The sequence below is a fragment of the Scomber scombrus genome, chromosome 2 (genome assembly GCF_963691925.1).
Source record: "Scomber scombrus chromosome 2, fScoSco1.1, whole genome shotgun sequence".
NCBI lineage: Eukaryota > Metazoa > Chordata > Actinopteri > Scombriformes > Scombridae > Scomber > Scomber scombrus.
Window position 1 is genome coordinate 20,339,189 of NC_084971.1, and position 23,189 is coordinate 20,362,377.

General features: G+C 38.9%; 1 protein-coding gene across 1 annotated transcript in view; it reads left to right on the forward strand.

Moving 5' to 3' along the window:
* The window catches only part of ctnna2 (catenin (cadherin-associated protein), alpha 2), a 338,533-nt gene that overhangs the window by 226,922 nt on the left and 88,422 nt on the right, over positions 1-23,189 (forward strand). Inside the window, exon 8 of the mRNA XM_062427945.1 lies at positions 16,675-16,755. Coding sequence (XP_062283929.1) covers positions 16,675-16,755 — 81 coding nt within the window. The remainder of the gene's footprint in view (positions 1-16,674; positions 16,756-23,189) is intronic.

Consider the following 23,189-nt stretch of genomic DNA (forward strand, 5'->3'; position numbering starts at 1 on the left):
TTACAGATAACTACATCTCAATACATATGGGGGATCTGTGCAATGTGACATTACATGATGACACACCCCGAGCCCCACACAGTAGAAGTACAAAAAAACAAAAAACAGTGTTATCACGTCACAAAGCCACTGGTTTCAGAACTGCACCCTTGATTAAAAAGCAGAGTGCCGTCTCTGGCAGCAGACAATGGCAGCTAAATCCTCTGACAAGAGAAAAAATGTGCAGCTTCACTTCCTCTCTGCTGTCTTTGTGTTTGTGTGTGTGTGTGTGTGTGTGTGTATGTGTGTGCTTTGCTCAATGTTTAACCATTTAAAAAGGTTTTGCATGGTTTACTCCCTCCACCACAGTCATTTGAAACAAGAAATCTAGAGCTGAATCACAATCACCCTTTAGTCCTTTTCAAATTTGGAATAGGTAACATTGCTGGCTTCATCTATCTGTCAAAGTGATGGCTTGTCATTCAGATACTGGTGTCTTTTACGTTAATGTTGCTTAGAGCTTTACTTAGACATGACAGGACATTTGCGGAAAGAGCTTTGTGTCCACACAATATTTGGCACTTGGTAAGTGAGAGAGAGCAGCAGTGACTTTAAACTGTTTTGGTTAGGATGAAAAAGTCTGCTTTTTGTTCTTTCACAGACTGAGTCACTGACACATTTTTAAAATTTATTATGCAGCTGAAGTCTTTATTAATTGCTATTGTGAGCTCCATACACCCTCAACATCACCTCTTACAGTTCAATTTCACATCATCATTTTACTTTATTACAGAGAAAATTCAGCTGTTTTATGAAATCCGACAGCACGCAAGTATTGGACTACGTTAACTGGGATTCATGTTTTATTTCGATTTGCTCACATTGTATTGTATGTATTGTATGTAAAACATTTTGCTTTAGTCACCCCTGCAGTTGGCATGAATGAACATTTGTACATATAGGGAAAAATTGCTGGTGAGATTATTGTTGTGGTTCAACAAGGTTTCTCCTCTTTTGCCCTGGTCGCACTGTGAAGGGAAAATAGTTTTTTATAGACTGACCTGATATGAGAAGAGTTAGAGTTGATTCTTTAATAGCAGTTTATAATATATCAAGCGAACACATTTTATTTTCTTTGTGCATAAGTGAATATTGCATAATACATTTGGGGCGTGTCTGAAAGGAGTTTATTGACAAGCTGCTGAACTTTATTAGTGTAGGAAGTGCTCTCTTAAAATGGAGACTGTTCTCCCAGGAAAAAATAACAGTATCATTTGTTCCAGCAAATGGGAAGAAGTATGGAATTATGAATTATGACTGTGTTCCTGGACTAAAAAAAAAAGCTTCTAGCCAGCAAACAAGAATTAAAAAATTCAAAATGTTAAAAAAATATATTTCTGCAAATGTCTATGAGGAAGAAAATTCACTCACCTTATATAACTTGTAAATATAACTTTTTCTTCATCAGAAAGCTCCATCTTAACATTGTTAAAATTAACAATTAACATTGTTGGCCCCACAGCTGGCAAGGCTCAAAATGTTGTTCACTCTGCCCAACTATGGTGTATTGACTCTAATGTTGATTACTCTGTCTATGAGCTGCAAGCAGGACTTTAAAATTTCAGTCTTTCCAACCTGAGTGACAAAGCCAAGTTTATATTAACTACTAGCAGCACTTTATTTAAATTGCCAGGAAAAGGGACTAGGTATCGACATTATTCATCATGTCATCCTTCTATCAGCTGCTGTCTGGTGCAGCTGCCCACCTGCACCAGAGCCTTGTCGACCAGATTGGTCATGCATAATTAAGATGATAACCCACAGCAGAGACCTGACCCTGTCACAGCATTGAAAATAAGCTTTGCCAACCCAGGGGCACACCTCACCCTCCATTTGATGCCCACAAATTCCTGATATGCTGCTTCTAGGCTACCATAACTGCTACTGCAGGCAGAGCATACAGTAGCCAAGGTTTTTGCAAAAATACCACTGACATGTTTTAATAGAGTTTTCTAAAATTATCCTTCTGGTGTTTTTTTATGGATTATTAATAGATATTTTTTCAGCTTGTCAACTATCAGTGCTCATTTAGATATTGTGCGACAGTTTAATAAATCATAGTTCATATATCTTCTAGTGCTTGAATGTGTGCCATTTCCAAGACGGTTGGAAAAATGACGGCCAATTGGTTTTGAATGCAGCTGCTAGGTGTCTAACTGGTTTTAACAGATGACATCACATGACCTCAATCCTGGCTTCTTTCCATCGGTTCGCTGTTCGACTTAGAATTGATTTTAAGATTTTACTGATCACTTTTAAAGCACATCGGGGTCTGGTCCCAAGGTTCATAACAGAATGTTGACCCCATATGAGCCAGTTCACAGCTTCAGATCCTCAAGTGGGGACCTTCTATCCTTCCAAAGTCGAGACTTAAATATAAAGGTGACCATGCTTTTTCCATCAGGGCCCCTCGGCTTTGGAACAACCTGCCTGAGGAGATAGAGCTTGAAAAATTAGCAACCTCCTTAAGTTCACTTCTCAAAACCCATTTTTATAGACTTGATTTTATGTGATATCATCATTTTATTGTTTATATTCTTTATATTTTTATTTATTTATATTTACAGGTTTTTATGTTTTTTATTGTCTAGATCTATTTTACTGTCTTTATCATTCATCATCCTGTCTTTTCTCTCCTCTGATTTTGCGTCTTTTGTCTTCTTGTTTTAACTTCATCTTCACTTCACCTTAATTTTGTCTTGCTTTTGATTTGCCTTTCTTTTAGGCTCTATTTTGTTATATTACCTTCTGAGTATCCTGATTTTGCGTTGCCTGCAAAAGCACTCTGTTTTTAAAGGTGCTGTATAAATGAAGTTATCACCATTATTCGATTTTCGAGGGTGATGCCTGCATGTTATTTCCTCTAACAGCTGTGGCCATTGTAAGAAATACATTTTATAAGTCAGCTTAAGGAAGAGAATAGATGTCCTTTGAAAAAACATCAATCCCCAAACACCCACCATGACAGTAAGTCCTATCCCCTGATCCATCCTCACACAGTGCACTTACATCATGTCCAGATATTCTGTGGCTTTACTGTTCCTTATTCCTTGCAACTAATAGCAGCAACAACTCTTTTAGTGGCTTGCACTGCTGCGTGGCTGGACTGACAAAGCCCACATGAAAGGATAGTGGGAGACATAATCATTTCACCAGTTCAACCAGCTCCAGCAGTCTTTGAAGTTGTTGCACCCTGGATCATTACAGCAAGGGAACACAGTGTTGTCTAGCTCTGTAAAGTATATCTGTGTTGTTTTTGTACACAGCTGCCATCTCTAAGGTGGGCTCAGCCACAATCTACACTAGGTGTGTTAGTGTTATCATGCTATCATTAGCATGTTTTTATTTGTTCCGCTACTGGCTCTGTGTCACTGTCAGACTTGAGGCCATTTTTTCCTTTTCCCAAACCACCCTAATCCCTGATTAGTGCTACCTACACACAGCTACCCACCCAGAAGAGCAGCTTGAGTCATCATTATCCTGGTTTACAAAAACCTGCATATCAATCTCTATAGTCCTTGCTATCCCTGACAACCACCACCTTCATAATTGAGAGCAACGGGCTGCAAGCACTGGAGAACATGTTTGCCGGTCACATTTTTTTCACACTGTTAATTTTTGAAGTCCTGTGCAGTCAACTATTTGAAACGACTTTGTTTCAGTGTAAAGATAACTCTCCCCGTTCACATTACATCTTATTTGTGAAAGGCAGTGTGTGAAAGATGGAATGGGACCAGTCTCTCTGAAAAACTTTTTTCTTATCAGTCAGTTCAGGTTTCTGGAGCTACCTCCTTGACTTGTTATCCTGTGCTCCAGAATGGATATAGTTAAGAAATTACATAAACGGATGGTTTTGACAGTTGTGAGCAATGAGTTGAAAGAAACCATTAGGCAAGCAGGGATGGAGTCTTAAGCAAGTGTGAAGGTGGAGAATGTTTAGACACAATAAGTTGGTGTGTTCCCTTGTTTCTCTCCACATATTCATCATTAACATTTTTTTGCTGAAATAAATTGACTTTCTCCATACTTTATGACTTTATCAGATGATGAAAGTGTGCATCGCACCACAAATTGCAATTGCAAACAAATGAATACATCCTCCCTCCCCCTCCCCCTCCAAGTGTGTAGGAGAACCTGCGGTGAACATGAAGATAACACAAAATGCAAAAAGGCTCTCTCTAGAGCAAGTGTTTGGTTTTTCCATTCTGGGCTATTGTAGAAAGATGGCGGTGCAACATGGTGGGCTCCGAGGAAGAAAACCCTCTCCCTATGCAGAGGGCTCATTCTATGAAAACACAGCAATTATTATTTTCTGATTATACACTATTGAAAACATAATTGAATATGAATATCATGCCACTAAATTATACACACTGGAGATGAGTATACCCTGATGATGAGACATCATCAGGGTATACTTAGTTGAGAAGATCAGACATGGACTTGATTAAATGGAAAAGTAATTGAGATTTCTGACCCTCACAGTCAACATTACACTAATGTCTGCTTTCTGTCCCATAAAGGAAAATCCCCCAATCCATAACACGTCCCTTGTTTCCACTATGGAGGGGTTGAGAATGGGATGATGCAATGCAGGGAAGAGAAAATGATGATGAAATGGGATTATGTCTCCTGGTATTAAGAACGCGTCCTTAAATTGGATTGACCTAGTCCCTTTTTCAGATGTTCCAGACACTCTGTAGCATTTAACTTAACTGAAGCGACACTCAGTTTTCAAAAACTGCGCCAAGTACCCCCAGACAGCTACGTCATGTTTGTGTATGCAAGTGTGTGTGTGTGTGTGTGTGTGTATGTGTGTATGTGTGTGTGTGTGTGTGTGTGTGTGATAAATTGCCTTTTTTATGCTCTGCAGTGAAACAAAAGTACATCAATGATACTCAAACCTTTGTATCACCCCACAGACTTCCTTTTTTTTTCTCTTTACCACAGTTCTGCTCTTACAGATATCACACCACTCTCTTATTTTCTCACCCTCTCTAACCTATTCTCAGCCTCTCCCTCCCTCGCCTCTCTTCTCTCCTGCTGCCCTTCCTTCAGTCCCTCCCTCGCAAACTACTTGTTATTCAGTTCAGGGAGGCTGCAGGCAGCATTGCTCTAGCTCCCCATACTGCTGCTGCAGGACTAGACTTTTTATACTCTGCTCTCTCTCTTTCTGTCTGATAACCAGACATTTCCCCTCACTCCTTCTGTTATTGTCCGGAAACTATGCACCTAAAACCTTAGCTTGCAGCCCAACCCTTAATATTTTAACCCCTTCCATTTCTGTCATTGTTCTTCTCTTAAACCGCTGCATCTACACATGATGTCCCATTTAGTTTTTTGCATGTAATGCAAGAGCTATGAAAGCATCAAATATTCAATCAGACAAATCATAATAACCAAGGCAGATATTTCACATGGTACATTCCAACATTGTCAAAGCATTGTTAATGTTATGATGAATGGATCTTGACCTGTTCTTTCAAGCTTTTATTTAGACATCCTTCAAGAGTTCAGCATATTCACATGTTGTGTACATTTTGCAGTATTTCATGGACTTCTGAGTCCTTTTTATATTCCTTTCCAAATTTGTGTCTGTGTCCCAACTTAGTCACTATGATACCTTTATTTTTCAGGCTGATTTACAACCTTGTAATGTCATTATACTGAATCTGACAAAGACAGATGGATAAACAACTCTTTATTATGTCTGTAACTTCCTTATATGGGAAAAGGCTTTAGAACGTCTGGATTTCCAAGAACTAGCCTCTTTCATTGAATTGAAAACCTTGTTTCAACTTATGGCACATTCATTCATTGTTTCCATCCATTTTTTCCTCTCTACCATTACAGTTCCTCTTCATTTTGTTCAATAAGACAATTATTTGTGCATTTGTAGAAATTATTAGTGTTAGAACAAAGAAGGTTATCTTTGGGAGTTTGTTTGAATCCATTAATAAGTCAAACTTAAATGGATAATTTAAGTTTGATCCAAGTCCCAATCAGTCTACATGGTATGGGACGGTGACCCTATGTACTATTGGTGTTAGACAAGTACTGTGTAATCACAATGTCCCTGGTTGTTGCATGTCCTCTTGCTTGCTGTACCCTGATTTTACTGTCAATCTGTACTGTCATTGCTCAAATAAAGGCAAAAATGTCAAAAGAATAAACTCAAAAAAGTCTATGTAAGTATACAGTACTAAGTTTGCACACACCTTCCCTTTCCCTTAAATGACAAAGTGTGTCCAAACTTTCGACTGTAGGCATAATTATTTAGTTAAAATCATATACTATACGCACATATTGGTTCATTCTTCTGTCTCAGGATTTAGTTTTGTGCTGCATCACTCTATCGATTAACCATCTAGCCATGAACACAGGGTGTTAATCCTTCATTCTGTGTCTACCCCTTCTTAAACAAACTGCTCATTTCGTACTTATGATGTGCTTGATGATAAGCCAGATGCTTCCTCTCATCCACAGCCTGCTTGACCACAGATGCTAATAGCCAGTGACAGGCCCACAGTCTAAACATGAGCCAGTGTAATGAGAGGAGTAAGCAAACGGCATCAACCATTAAACATAAGAGAGCTTGTGCCAGAAGGCACTCCGGCTCCTCCTCAGGCTGTGCCGTTCTCGGCTGTATTAACTCTAACTGACAGGAGACTGCCAGACTCAAACAGCACCGTTATAGATACTATGGGCAACCATGTGAGAGGAGAAAAAGGCATGAAGCACTCGCATAAGCAGTACATGGGGGGTTGGGAGTGCACTGGCTGTCCTAGGGCTCCACAAAGGAGCTCAGGCTACTCATTCACTCTCCTACAGCAGAACTTAAATGGGTTTGAGAAGTGGACGTTTATGTTTGAATTTTTGTGTGTGGGTGTGTGTGTGTGTGTGTGTGTGTATTAATCACTGAATAATGATTGAACCATTTTCTGGTAATCCTAATAAAAACTAAAGTTTTGTGTTAGTGTTAGTGTTTAAATAGGCTAGATAAGCATTATTTGTGCCTTCCTCAAAATTATAACTGAACAATTTGTGAAACATAAAGGATAAGGAGTTACATGTGGTGCATCAGGAGTCCCAAGAACAAAGATTGAGAGCACTGCTTTTGGTCATTATAATTTTCATTAAACCTTTTTAATAAAGAGGAAATAAATAAAAAGAAAGTCCAGTGAGTGCACTTACATATACATGTTTTTGAAAAAATTACATAAAAAACAACGACGTGTGAGGTACATTTTTTATGATCTACTCCCTGCTTCACTCATGACCTGCGGAAAATAAAAACAGCTGGACAAGTCCTGGACCAATGCTTTAGATGCTCTGGACTAACTGTCTGTTGCATCTCTGACACAACACTAAGGCTGTAACACTGTCCAAAAACTGGCCTTCCGCGAACATCAAAAGACAAACTCAAAGTCTCTTAAAGATGCTTGATCACAGTTTTACTCCAACCTAATTAATAACAATGTTGGCAACCCTAAGCATCTTTTATCCACCATAAATCATCTCCTGAAGCCACAATAATCTTTCCCAGTTGACGCTACAGAAGCGCAATATAACAGCTTCATTGACTTTTTCAGAGCCAAGGTCAACAACATCTACTCTCTGATGCCCATCTCTTCCTCTCTGCCTCCTCCTCTCATTGGACCTCTGTATGGGTAGCTCACCATCTCTACTCCATTTTACTGGTGTCAGGCAAAGCCACATTGTGCCCTAGACTAAAATCATGCATCCCCACTCTCAGCTGCCAATCACCTGAAATGTCAACTTCTCCCTTCCAACGGTAGTGTTCTATTTGCCCTCAAGGTTGTAATTATTTGCCCCTTCCTCATGAAGCCCATCTGGACCCAGAAGTTCTTGCCAGCTACAGACCTATCACCAACCTCCCTTTCATTTCCAAGGTATTGGAGCAGGTGGCTGCTTCTCAGTTTCAGGATCACCCTAAACACAACAACCTATTTGAAAAATCATGTCAGACATAAGACATCTACAAAACCTCTTTCTACCATCTGAAAAAAACATATCAGCACCCCCTCCCTAACCCTGTTAGATGCAGAGAAACTTGTCCATGCCTTTATCTCCTCAAGATTGGACTACTGTAATGCATTCTTTACAAGGGTACCTGGCCAGAGCATCTAGAAGCTCCAATACAATCAGAACAGTGCTCCCAGGATCCTCATGAGAATGTGAAAACACAAACATATAACACCAATTCTGTATTCTTTGCACTTTCTGGGTTCTTCAGGATTGACTACAAAACCCTGCTACTGACACACAAATACATTAGATCCTCATTAAGACTCCCTATCTACAGGAGCTGATCATACCACAAACCTTCACCTGTAACCTCAGATCTGCCAGCAGCTTGCTCCTCTGGGCTCCCAGTACTAAACTCTGCACCTTGGGGTATGAAGCCTTCTGCTTTGCTGCTCCATGCTTGTGGAAAAGCTTTCCTAACCATCTGAGGTTTTCAGATTTGTATTTTGTTCATCCACTTGGGTGGAGCCCTAACTACAACACACCTACATTCCTGTCTATCTCAGAAATATCAGATTTGAGAAGCTTAAGTGAGATTTTTCCATGGGACATGTTTTAGCTGAACAAATAGATCATATTATAAAAATAAAATGTGCAGCTTGGTGACACTTTACATTTTTTCCCAATCCCTGCATGGCTTCCCTCTTCCCTCTTGGTGCCACAGTTTTACCCCTCATTCAAAATACAGTACATGCAGGTTAGGTGAAGTGGAGAAAATTGCCTGTAGGTGTGAATGTGAGTGCAAATGGCTGTCTGTCTGTATGTGTTAGCCCTGTGATATGGTGACTTGTCCAAGCTTGCTGTATGCCCATTGTGAGATGGGATAGACTCTAGACCCCTACGACCCTGCTCAAGACAGGCAGGTATAGATAATGGATAGATGGATGGCTGGAAAAACAAAATGACACTTCCCCATCTAACTTTTCTATAATTTTGAACCTTTGATGCCCTTAGAGATAAATTCAGACTGGTCGTTTTGATGTGTGTGTGTGTGTGTGTGTGTGTGTGTGTATGTGTGTGTGTGTGTGTGTGTGTGTGTGTGTGTGTGTGTGTGTGTGTGTGTGTGTGTGTGTGTGTAGCAGTATGTTTCACACACACACACACACACACATACACACACACACACACACACACACACACACACACACACACACACACAAACACAACACTATGAAATGATATTTCTCTGCTTATTTGCTCCAGCATTACAGTCTGTGTCAGTTGATTTCAGCCTGTACTGTATTAGTTTCCCAGGGGTTTATAATGGCTATAATGAGATTATGATATGGCATCTATTTCTGTACTATGTTGTTCTGTCATCTCATTTTCAAAAAGAAAAAAACAATTCGAATCTAAAGCGCTCATCTTCCAGCCGCAGGCGTTGCGGCATGTTTTTTTTGTTTGTTTTTTTCAGTATCCTGTAATCAAACTAGCTGATAGCCACCACTGCACCTCTTTAAGTTCCACTTAATGAGAACAAGTCAAATTGGCCCATCTATGGCACTACAGCTGAGGGAGCACAATGTATCTTAATGAGGATCTAGCTACCCATTATCTGCTGGTAACCCAACCAACATGTTACCACTATTATCAACCCCCACCCCTGGCTCGCTCAAACACTTTCTCACCCTCTCGTTATCAGCTCGCCTTCCCCTTTAAGCCTGCTGCAGACAGTGTAACCACACTGGACAGTAATTGTAGGCTACCTCTCGCTCTTTCCTAATTGAATTGACAAGGAGCCGGAATTGATATCATTTAACACATTGATCTTGGGAGACAATGAGACACGATGCCTTATGCCCACACTCTCCCTTCCTCCCCCACCTGTCTCCTATTTTCTTACCTGTAATTCATCTGCCCATTTCTTTGATTTGCCATGTTATTGCCTATGAATTACCAGCTTCATTTCTCACTTCTTTTAGCATGCCCTCGGTTTCAGCATTTCCTTGCCATTGTCATGTTTGTTGCATTAGTTTCAAGAGAGGGAGATAAAAAATGTGTTTCTATTAATGAGTGAATGCAGTCCCCTTTTCTTTTGAATGCATCACAAAAATAATTAAAGCTTAATACATTTATTCACATAATCCTCACCAATAAACATAGACCAGAGTCTGGTTTAAGCAATCAGACATGCCACAAAGGAGAATTAATTGTCTCCCAGCACTACTAAAAGATATTCAGTGACAAAAGCATGGTCTTTGTGATGTACCTCTATATTTAATGTCAGTTATGCAGTACTTTAATTTTAGCCCTAGCTCATCCTTTCCAATTCAAAATGAATGGAAAAAGGAAAACTGTCATATATGAAACCATGTGCCACATTCCTCTGCTCATTATTCAGTCTTATTCCACCATTACAGGTTTGAGGTCAGAAATGCAGAAGCAGTTTGCACTGCACTGCAATGCACCACTGAATTACACAACTTACTTAAGGAGGGCCTGAGAGAGCGAACATGCTCAGGGTCCTCCGTCGTTCCTCCAGCATGCATTGTCCACCAGACTTCTCCTGAGTGGGCAAGAATAACTCCAGTGTTACTGCTTCTATTACCCTGCACAGTAGATGCTTATTTTCAGGCACCCTCCTCTAACTTCCTCTCCCCAACGGAGACTGAATGACTGCAAACTGGGGGGTGGGGGGATAATGGATGGGGACAGTTAGGAACATTGTCTGCAAAACACCACGGGCACTTGTGTTTACCAGAGAAACCAAACATGCACATTCCATTATGTGGCAGTCAAAAACTAAGCAATCAATGTTGCTGTATGGGAGACAATTGAATCAACAGCCAACTGTGTTGTCAAGCTTTTAATGGCTGTAAATCGGGGAGCACAATTTCTTACACATACAGGGCATACCTGCATGTGAAAGGAGGGATACACACATACATACAAAGATGTGACTTCTTATATCTATCTCACTTTGTTTCTCACGCATACATGCACACATATGTGGGCCGGTCAAAACCGGTCTGCATGTCAAAGACAACCGTTTTGACTGAGCTGGGCTGAATATGAGCCTGACGCATTGACTAACCTATGATTCATCACTGTGGACTGCCTTATATACAAAGTTTGTGATGGGAGATTCATGCATAGTGTTTTTAATTGGCTATTTTATATTTTGCAGAAAACTCATCATGAGCAATACATTTTTCCATCCCATGAGTGGGTGAAGTAGTTTTGACATATCAAAGCATAAGTGTAATTACAGTATAAAGATGCATATTTTTAGCATATTTAATGGTTGCCTTCTTGACTTACTGTAACTGTCAAGCGCATGCTGTGTTGATCTTAAAGATATAAGATTATACAAAGATCTGTGGTAGGAAATGTACTCTCTTCATAACTACTGCTCAGTTGTCAATAGGAGCTCAAAATAACAGGTGCATGATTTTGTCCCCTTAGACTGTCATCACTGTGCAGTTTTAATCTCCTTAACTCAGATTAAAGAGTCAAGGGTTTGGAGAAATAAAACAGCTGGGATTTCTGATTCCAGGAATGAAAAGAAAATGTCGCTGATTTTTTTTCTTTTTTCTTCATGATGTAAATAATGAAAAGAGTTGTTTGTGTCATCCAGAGCCTGGCCATTTTCTCTTTCTTTAAGTTCATTTAAGGTTGCCAGTTATACATAAAACCACGTTAATATGTTCAAGTGTCATCAGAAAGGTTCCAGTTAAGACATTTTTTCATTTTTGGTGGTGAGAATCTTTAATCCGGTTCATCCCTCTGGTGCCTTAATGACACATTAGGCTCTTCAGGCAGCACAATGACTAATGTTGTCATGTCCTCTGCTTTGACATAGAAGAGTTTGTCTGTGCATGCACATGAAAGTGTGAGTGCTTGTTTGAGTGTGTGGCACATAATAGAAAGCAGCTGAACGCTAACGTCTTCATTTCCTCTCCTCCCCCTATGTCAATCAGCAATCAACTCACAATAATTACATTTTATTAAAGATACAATATTGTGGTCCTTAGACTTTCCTCAGCTAACAGGTGTTACCTGGTAAAGGTAAAGGCAAGTAAAAGGACAGTGTGCAAATTCTCACTTATGTTGCCTATGACCGTTTCTTCCTATGCACCTGCCTACAAGAAACTGAAGGCGTGCATTAGCATTTACAGTTAATATCAACAATTGACTAAAAGCCATGTTCTGTTTGTTTCAGAATATGACTTGCAAGACACGCACAGAGAACACTTCAGTTTCTTAGAATAGAAGTGGGGTTTGGGTCAAGTGGGTTTTTCTTTGCTGATCTCCAACTATATTATGCCATTTTCCTTTCACTTTATCTGGTGCATTGCTCCACAACAAATACTGTATTGTGTGATGCTATTAGAGGAGACTGTGACTAACTAGTATGAGCTAGGAGACAAATTCCACATTCCTAATGTTTAACATACACACGCTGTGTGAGCATTGGCCTAGGGCAAGAAAGCAATACATTAGACAGAAAGGGAATCATATCTGTTTTTATGGCTATAGGCAATTTTCATTGAGCAGCACTTTCACATGAGTGACCTTGCAGATATGTGAATTCCCTATAGCGCGTACTCATACTGAAATATATGTTGAATATGGAGTGTGACATTTCCCAGATGAAAATGTTGATAAAAGATTGTTTTGTCTTCAAGTTTGCATCTTCTTGAATGTCAAGTCTTTTGTAAGACAGGAGCATAGACTGTATATAAAGATGGACGTAGCAAGGTAACGCAACTTACCTGGAACACCAAGCAGTGCACATTTTGTTGTTGTTGTCAACAGGGCTGCTAACTGTAACGCATTGACCATGAGACTCATCTTGCGCTGCATACAGGCAGGAATGAGAGTAAGTTACTATGGTCATGGGGATGCTCCATGTCTCTGACGCTGAAATTTTGCAATTTCTCAGGGGAACACAGGAAATTACCTACTACCCTTTTGGCTAAATTTTTTTCTAAATATCACTTTAAACATGAATTAGTCATTATTTTACTAATAATTTCCTGATTATATACTGTTCTTGATGCATTCTTGGTTTTCATAGCGACCTTAATAAATAACGCAGGTGGCTGATTTATTTCAAGAGGTAGGTGGTGTAGAAATTCAGGAAATTTGTTTTAAATTATAAATGGGAATACATCTGGGAGTACTCCCTGACCCTCAGCCAATTATATATTTTAAAAAGTTTGCTCCCCCATTTTAAAACATATCCAGGTGCCTATGCTTGCACATGTTGTTGTTTTTTGTTTTTGTGTGTGGGGGCAGTGGCGGGACTTAAGGAACTCAATCACTGACCTCACAAATTACAGCAATGGTCCTTTATCTAATTTCATGATTTTTTTTTCTTGAAATGTGTAGAGCTGGCCTACGTGGAGCAAGGTCAGACAAGTTATTGCAGCACGATGAATAATACTAATTTCATTATCAACAAATATAAGTACTATAAAATACCCCCCCTCTTTATTATATTATCATTTCTCTAAAATGATAAGAGAATATTGAGACCATGATGACACATTGAAAAAATGTATTGATTTAGTATTTTTTGACAGAGGTTGACGCTTTCTGAATGGGAGTTCTGGAGTGCAGGACTTTTGTTTCCCCAATGAACATTTGGAAAGTCTAGAAAAGCTGCATGATTAACGGCCATATCCTCAGTGCAGGAATGTTGCATGTGACATGAGAGTGAAAAACCCTTTATACTGTGAAGTACAAAGAGATTTATCTGGCGGTGATAGGCTTAGTCTACAAAGGAGTATTAGGGCCAGCCTAAGAGAACATTTTTAATTTTTAATTTTTTGGAAATTACGAGAATAAAGTCACAATATTACGAGAATAAAGTCATAATATTAGGTCTACGAGAATAAAGTTGTAACATTACGAGAATAAAGTCGTAATATTACAAGAATAAAGTCACAATATTACGAGAATAAAGTCATAATATTAGGTCTACAAGAATAAAGTCGTAACATTATGAGAATAAAGTCGTAATATTACAAGAAAAAAGTCATAATATTATGAGAATAAAGTAGTAATTTTATGAGAACTCTTACAAGAAAGAGCAGTCTTCCCCCTGCATTAAAATGAGGAATGTTGAGCATCTTGTGAAGTTATACTTTGGTATCGGTTTCAGAAATAAGGAAATACTTAATCTTTTGGCACATCAGCATCAAATTATTATCAGTATCAGGACTTTGAAACGATTGTGCAAACGAGTGTGTCTATTTCAACGAAAGAACCACATGGACTTGGAAGAAATTGCTTCTTTTGTGGAAGAGGAGCTGTCTGGTAGTGGTCGACTGCAAGGCTATCGGTGCTTACACCTGCGTGCTATTCATACGACTTTATTCTCGTAATATTATGGCTTTATTCTTGTAATATTACGACTTTATTCTCGTAATTTCCTAAATGTTATTTATTTATTTATTTATTTTCCCTCTTAGTATTGCCCTAATACTCTGTCGTATTAATCAGCATTGTGTGAAGTTGTTTGGCCAGGGCTTGAATTTAACAGACATTCATTTACATGTAAAAGTTCTGCACTGCAGATTTATGGGTCTTCCGCTTTGGTTTCAATTTCTGGCTGCGGTTGCTGCTGCTTGGACAGGAGAAGAGAAAGTGGACCAGTTTCTTTTAATGTGCCCACTCAATGATAGATGCATCATAACCACAGCAAAGTTCTTTGCTAAAGCTCACATACTTCTTCTACTTCACTATTTTCTAAGCCAAACAGGGCCTCAAGGACAGGACCCAGGTTGTTAATGTCATCATGTTGTGGTTTAAATTCACGAGTGGCTTGTAGCTCTGTGTAACAGAGGGCCTGAGTTTACAGTAATCTACAGAGGTTCTCTCTGCTGTTCTCTGTGATAGGAGGCATATTCAGAACTAATGGGGAAACAGTAATTTTACAACCCGACAGTGACCGAGGCATTAGAAGTGACAATCAATGTTAACCTTCGGGTGAATTTACTATGAGGTGGGTGTTTGATGAGGTCTCATTTAGTTCTCTGTGACACATTTACGTGGCGTTCTGTTCCACTCAGTTATCAAAAGGGCACCACAATAGTGCAGCAACACTGATAAGCAAGCACATTTTGTGTCTCATTAAACCGGATAACGACTAAATTGCACCTTTATTTAAGCCCTGTTGTTCTGGAGCTGTGGTCAGTTTGCCTCAAACTAATTTGTCATTTAAAACAGACAAGGATGAATGGGAATCCATGTCACCAGGTATTGTGTTTTCCTGCAGAGGCTGATGAGCATTGTGGTTGTTCGACTTCATGCCATCCTGGGCAGAACTGCCTGGTGGTTGCTTGGCAACGACACAACTTATTTTGTATGCTAGTATTGCTTTGTCAGAAGATCACCCTGTCCTACCATGTCTTACAACTTGCTGATCATCATATATTAAAATATATACACAGTAGTAATAAGGACATTAGTAGGACATTAAGGGCATTACTAATTAACCCTAACTCTAATTCTATAATTCCCCATCTTTGAAAACATTAATACCAAGTCAATTGACAGCATACATTTAAAGCTTTGTTCTGTTAATACTCACAGTCCTGGTAGAGAAATAAAGGAACATCCTTCATCACGCTGCTCAATCCTGTTTAATAAATTAGTGACAATAATTTACATTTATCTTAGTGAAACTCAACCTCCATCTATATGGAATATATTTAAAATAGTATTAATAGGTGTTGTACAGCTTTGCACTGCCCTCTGAGACAGACATGGATGCATTTCTCTATAAGGATCAGAATACAGGATCATTTATATGTGTCCTGGAGCAGAAATGGTTCACTCAAAGACACTGACAGCATCTCTCTAACCTTAAGGCCAATCTGCCATCCCAAGTTAGATAGTAAAAGTGGAAATTCAATAACTGGAGTAATATAAATCACCCCTGTCTTTTCCATGGCTTCTGAGCAAAGACAGTAGAGCTTCTAAGTGGTTAATGGGGCACCCAGGTGGCATGGCGGGAAATTGAGCCTTTCCTTTGTGCTGGTGTTTCAATGAACACAATTGGCAATATTCCTGTGTGAAGATGGTACGGGATCTTGTCCTTGTAGTTGTGTCAGTGACTGCTACTGGTTGGTTCACTAGAGAGAAGGGAAATCTGAAATGGCAAGAAGCTCCATGCTGCTCTCCTGGTGAAACTCCCCACGGTTGGGTGAGAAGAAGCAGCTGGTGACTCCATGTGTATTAGGTGAAGCACGTGGTAGTCTTCACCTTCTTGAAGATACCAGTAAGAGTTGGCAGTGACAGGTAGTGAAGCCCACAGAGAAATTGGCACTAAATTTGATACTTGCCAGATACCACAGTTGCTAGGTAACATTCCGAACTGATTGGATCATGTTTTCACTGACTCCAGTCTAATCAGGGAACACTTGTAATGTCAACACGCTTTTTGCAATGAAGTGTATGTCCATAATTTGCAATCTACACTAAACACAACCTGTAAGCTTTGTTGATTTCACTTAAACAAGAAAATGTATAGTGTAAAAATGATGGTGCCTTGTTTGAAGTCAAACAGATAAAATTGTGATGACATGTCATTGCATTCATGTGTTTTTGCTTCTTTTTCTTTGTTTCCTCTTACAGACTGGCAGGAAAGAGAAAGGTGACCCACTGAACTCAGCTATTGATAAGATGACCAAAAAGACCAGGGACTTGCGTCGACAGGTGAGTGCATGTTTTTTCATGTTACATCTCATTATTCCTATTAAATACTTGAGCTGCTCTACTGTATATGAAAATAATATTCACTTCATTTAAGGGGTTACAAAGGTCACAAAAGGCAAAACAGCTGGGCATTGTAAAGTATTGTCAAATGTTTGTCAAACTGGAGTAAAGAGACTCAAATAAACCACAGCGCCCGTGATGCTCATTATAATGGGGGACATGTCACCCATTGCAACAGTGTGGCACACTGAAATGTTTTTAATAGATTTTTGACAACAATGGAGGACTATGGCACATACAAATAGGCTATATCAGGTTTTGGCTAACATCCAGTACTTGATGTTGGTTTTGGTCTTTTCATGGGACCTGTTGACAATTAGAAAAATATAGTATATAACTAAACTTACCCTTTGATGACCTTACAGCCGGAGTCGATGGAATTTATTTTGGTACCAAAGCTTAGTTCACAGTGTCAGCAGCATTGTACATAGACATCATGTATCAGGCAGACATCAGTATAACATTTCACATGATAATTAATAACCATAGTATTTATCAAATACTCACTACTGCCATAGCTCCATACTCATTATAAGGGTCGCAGGGTTTCATTGTAGGTCATCAGTGACAGGGCTAACAAACAGTCAAACACATACTTCTCATATATATGTAGATGATTCACACAAGAATTGCAAAGAAGGGACAGCATGAAACTTCCACAAAGACAAGACCAGTACTAGTACTTGAATCCAGTGTGTTCTTGTTGTCAGAGAGAGAGAGAGAGAGAGAGAGAGAGAGAGAGAGAGAGAGAGAGAGAGAGAGAGAGAGAGAGAGAGCGTCCAGGAGCGTGGGAATTTTGGTTGATTTGACCTTAGGCTTGGGGGAAGGGTCTGAGGGGGCCTTTGGCGCCCTTTCCTTTGTTTGAGGGGGCAAAAGAAAACTCAAATCAAGTCGAGGCCCAACATTCCTTACATATTATAGCACCACTAAAATTGCCATGCTCATACCATTTTTATTTTTTTAAATGTTTTTTTCCTAAGCTCTTTATATTTAAAGTTTTATTTTATTTGTATGTAGCTTGACATGGTTAACTGAAAACTTTCTGCCAAAGATTTTAGTGAACAATCAAATGTATTTCATGATTTCGCTGTTATTTATCCTTACTTCACTTTTGATTCTCAAGCGCAGAAAAGTTGTTTGTTACTGCAAAAAATTGCAATAAAATGGCTTCCAAACTGAAATAGCTACCATGCAACAGTGAAGACTAAGTATATGATTCATGCTGTGATACAGTGTCAGAACTCACTAGCAATATTGTTATGTTTTTGTATCCTTTTTCTTCCTTCCCTCTGTTGGATCCCTCACAAAAATGTTGGCACGATACTTGCAAAACACTTAATGAGCACACTTAATGAGTACACTTAAGTGTCTGTTAATATAATGCAATCATGAATGCTTTTGAGGTGTTCTTTCATTGTAATTAATTATAACACAGATCCTCCCACCTTCTATTACACATCTTTAAGTAAAGACTGGAGTACATTTGAGCAGGCATTGTGTCCCAGAAAAAGCAAAACCATTCATAAACCATCAGGACATCAGTTATGGTCCCTGAATACAGGTTTACTCCGAAACAAACAACTCTTTCCTGTCACGCAGTGCAAAATATATTTTGCAGGATAGGCACTGTGGCAAAATTGACAATTTCTACTACCTACCTGCAAAGAGTAGCTGCAGTTGCATCCTCTCTAACCTCTGAGGACCAGGGGATCATTCCAGATGGGAGGTTATAGCTCTCCCTCCCGTTGGGCATTTGGTGGGGCTGCCTGACAGTCTGGCAGGCGGTACTCATTTTGACAGTATGTTCTATTGACTCAGGGGTTGGCTTGACAGAATGGGCGGTCTGTTTGAGCTTTGAGTTGAGATGGGAGGGAAAACTCACAGCACACATGCAGGCATTGCATAGAGCTGTGATACTGTAATTATGCCAACACATTTTGAGTATAGCAAGTCAGTGGCACCGTGTAGAGACACAAGACCTTCCTGAGGGGAGGAGCACAATTGTGCATATGAGCATTTCAGTCTCCACCATCTCTATTGTGAAAAGGAGGGATCAAATATTAGAGCAGACAAGCACAAATGACAGACTGGGTTTGTGAAATGGGAGCAGGTAAAACCAAACAAGCCTTGTGACAACACCACCAGAGATATGCAGCATTGTGTTTTTCTTTCATGCCATTGTCAAGCATGTTTTTGCCACCCACATTATGTTTTCTTCGTAAATATAAATTCATTCAACACTACGCAGTCTGATGGAGGGAATGCAAAGCAGCAAAACCATACATCATTTTGCATCTCACAAATGTTAAGAGAATGTTTGATTGGCAGCATGACATTACAAGCATATTTTCCATCCAAACAAGTCTGTGCAAGGATGTGCAAGCAAATCTTGAAGTAACCTTCACGACTCAAAAATTACAGCCTGACACCCTGCTGTTATTCTTACCTCCATCCACACTGATTACATGGTTGTTCTCTATTTACAAAATATATTAATCATCTGTATCTCCTGACGAGAGGCCTTCAATCACCGCTGAAGTGTATATTCAAAGTCATGCCCCTTGAGTTCTGATTTCTTTTTTTTTTTTGTGAGACTTAGACAATATAGCGTATAACATTTGGCAGCTTCCATGTATTGCCCCTCAGTCACACACATAGGTATGAAAATATGGACGATGCACAACAACAACAAAATTGAAGAAAAAACTAAACTCAAAATAACAGTCTTCACCATGGGCCAGGGAATTTGTCAGACAGTGGCACTTTGATACTGAGAAAAGCTTTGTTGTTAGTTATAGGGAACATCTTCCTTGATTTTATGGATGTTTATTCCAGATGCACATACATGTGCATCCGTAGGTGAAGATGCACAACCTCCTTTCATGTTCCTTGGACCCCCCTGGGGAGGCATGCCTCACAATTTGAAAACCTCTACCCTAGGGCATAAAACAATATTACATCAAAACAGCAAGCTGTGCTTTACTAAGACCTTTTCTTCACTGAAACTTCATCTACATAAGTCAGTGCTCCTTTTGCCTTACTACAGTTTGACAGCAGGTCTCTCTCTGATTCCCCTGCTGTACATCTGGTTTTTACAGCAGTGGGGCTTTCTCCACGCTGACCAGGATGCAGGCAAAACTGATCTGTTTTCCAGTATGCATTGTAACCCTAATAAAGTACTAATAAACTGCTTATATACTGTGCCTTTCATGGCAACACTTGAATAGACAAAAGACAAATTAATGATAAGATGTACACAAGAAAAAATATTTAACAATTCAGGCATATGTAGAGACAATAACCAAAAATGAAACTAAACCGTAATTAAAATAAGGAGGATTTAAAGTGGGAAAACTAGACACCACTAAAATGAAATTATGAATCCAATTATAATGAAAAATGTAATGTGGTCTTGGGGCTGGACCTGTACCCTGGTAAACATAAAACACTATTTAAATAACTTCGACAATTAAACAATATCGAGTGAAAGGTGATTAAAATAGAGGCAATATGATCTCATTCCTAAAATAGAGGCGATTTGATCCCATTCCTTCAATTGGTTAAAAGTCTTGCTGCAATTTGCACAGGCTGCAGGCAGGAGAGAGACATTCTGGTTCAGGAATCAATTAATGTAATTGTAGTTGGTGGTACAAACAGCACAGGAAGTAAAAGCATAGATAACTTCATCCACCTCAGGGATTGAGAATTAAAAATATTTTTTAATGTAGAAAGCAAATCTGTGAAACTTGTTTTCACTTGAACACCAAAACAGAAGGCCAAACAAATATTACTCCCACCTTTTTAGCTACAAATAATAGCTTTCTGCTCGTCCAAACTCTCCATCAAGACACGCAAAACCCTCATTTAAATACTGCTGTCTCCACCCCGTTGCACCTGTTTTCATTTACGCAATTATTCTTAGTTGATCACCCGCAAAACGCACGCAAATGGCATGTGCAATCTATTGCACCGTGCACGCAATTTAGTACCCTTTATTTGGGATCTTAGTAAATCAGGCCCATAGTGTATAACGTGTTTGTGAATAAAATGAACAAGAGAAAGGACAAAGCAACAAAGATCCTAAATCTGACCCTTGTAGCACACCATTGAGCATACATTATCTATAATATCTTCTATTGGCAATAAAAGATTTAAACCAGCATGGGACTGTCAGAGATTCCAACCCACTTCTCTAGATGTTTTAGCAATATGTAATGGACAACTATGTCAATTCCAATGAACTGCTCCAATGAAGAGTGTAACCTACTTTTGCAGATATTCATAGCAAGAGATTTTAATCTCCTCTAAAAATGTATTTAATTTTCTTTCACACAGTTGAAACAGCCATTTATTTTCTTGGATTCTATCATGCAGTTTAAAGAAAATAAATAATCCTGATTTACTGTATAAATATAAATCTGTTACAATGTTGTCAATTCAACGTAAATCATATAATAATATAATTACATATAACATGTTGTGTTTACTGATACTAATACTACCTTTTCAGGATAATAAGTTAATGTTGTCATGGTTCACTTATGAATGATGTCAACTTAAAGCTCAAATGTCATTGACAAGTGGGCCTGGAGTGAAAAGAAAATGGTATGTGCCTTGTTTGATGCTACTAAAAATTGTTTCACTAGGTATTAAATCCATAGGGACCACCACACATTCAATGCCAACTTTTAGCACCAATGCAGAAGTAGTCTGCCCCATATAAAAAGAAAGTAAGGGTGTGGATTTTTAGTTTGTGGAATATAGACTTTACACTAGCTTTTCCTTTTTATTAATTGTGACATCAATCTTTAACTAACTGTATCAAAGTGGTTTCTAACCCAAACGTGCATGGATATAAAAAAATTTAAAAAAGCATTACATGTTCTTTCTTTTGCAAGATTGCTAAACATTGACATTGTTATGGTGAGGACTGTGCCACTTTATACTTAAAGATCACCTTTTAAAGGGTAGCCCATACCACTGTTGCAGTTTTGATGAAACTCGAAGGAATAGTATATTTTGGTACAACAATCTGATGTTCGGTGCAGGCATTAAAGGTCGAAATTTGAACTTTAATAGTCACAAACTCTTACACCTTAAATCAACAGAAACTTAAATCAGCAGAAATCAATTTACACATAGCCTTCTCCTGACAAAATACTGAATGTCTTGAACTGATGTCCCTTATTGGTTATTTTGTTCTTCTGTGGGTAAAGACCTCTTGACATACTATCTAGTAGTCTCATCCTGTTTGAGTAAACACATGGGTACTTGCAAACTTTGTGGGTTAGGGTTAGGGTGATCTTAGTATTCTGTATGACAGTAATTAGTCAGCTCAAGCTTCAAAATTCGCAATATGAACTGGAAGTTGTTTGGGATGGTGGCCATTTTTAAAGTTCAGCTTACTGTATGTGCACTCTCATGTTAGGATGAGGCAACACATGTTTCCTCTGTACCACAACTGATCTCATTATTGAGCCTTAATTAAGCAACAATATATTTAAAACAGAAGTCTCTAATTTTAAAAGTACTCTTTTTGGAACATACCGCACACCCAGTCCTTGTAAAGCTGCCTCTTATTTATAGTTTAATGCACCTGCGATCATGTAATCTGTGGTCTTGAAAGTCTGAGACTGTGATAGCTGTTTGTTAGCTATAGCAAGATGCCATAATCCACTTTATCTTTTATATTAATGTCAGTGATAGTTTCATTTTAAAACTGACTTCTGTGACTGATTTTATAAAAAATATGAATCTTTGCTGTTCAAGATATGTCTTTGAGGCATGAAAAGCAGTGTTCTTTTTAAGTGAGGTTCCTTTGAGAATAAGCCTTTTAAACAGACAAAACCATAGAGCAGTTTGTTCAATTTCATAATATTAGAGAATAGGTGCAAAATGTGTTCTCCCTGAAAATATATAATGGCCATATTCGGTAACCAAGCCGATAAAGTTGCTAGAAATGAGCCATGTTTTTTACCCGCTGTCATCTCGTCTGTAATGAATGCATCTATCAAGTCATCTCTCCGGGCCATATTTTGACTGATGGCTGATTCCAGGATTCCCCAGAGCTCTCTCCCTCTTTGCTTTGGGATGTAAAAATAATTTCCATTCCTGCCGTTAGTTTGTTGATTAGTACAGCTGTTTTTAATTGTTGGGGGCTATCATGTTAAGAAGGAACAGCTGCCACAAATCTTGTCAGGGGTAACTCTTTGTTTAGACTAACAATTCAAGATTATTTGGAAATCTTTTCTTGCAAATTGTTTTCAGGCTGCATTAAAGTTTCATTAGGCATGTTAACGCAAATTTGCTGTTATTTCAGGCACCAAAAAATACACAGCCGTATTTGGAGGCATCACATGCTGATAGCTTTATTT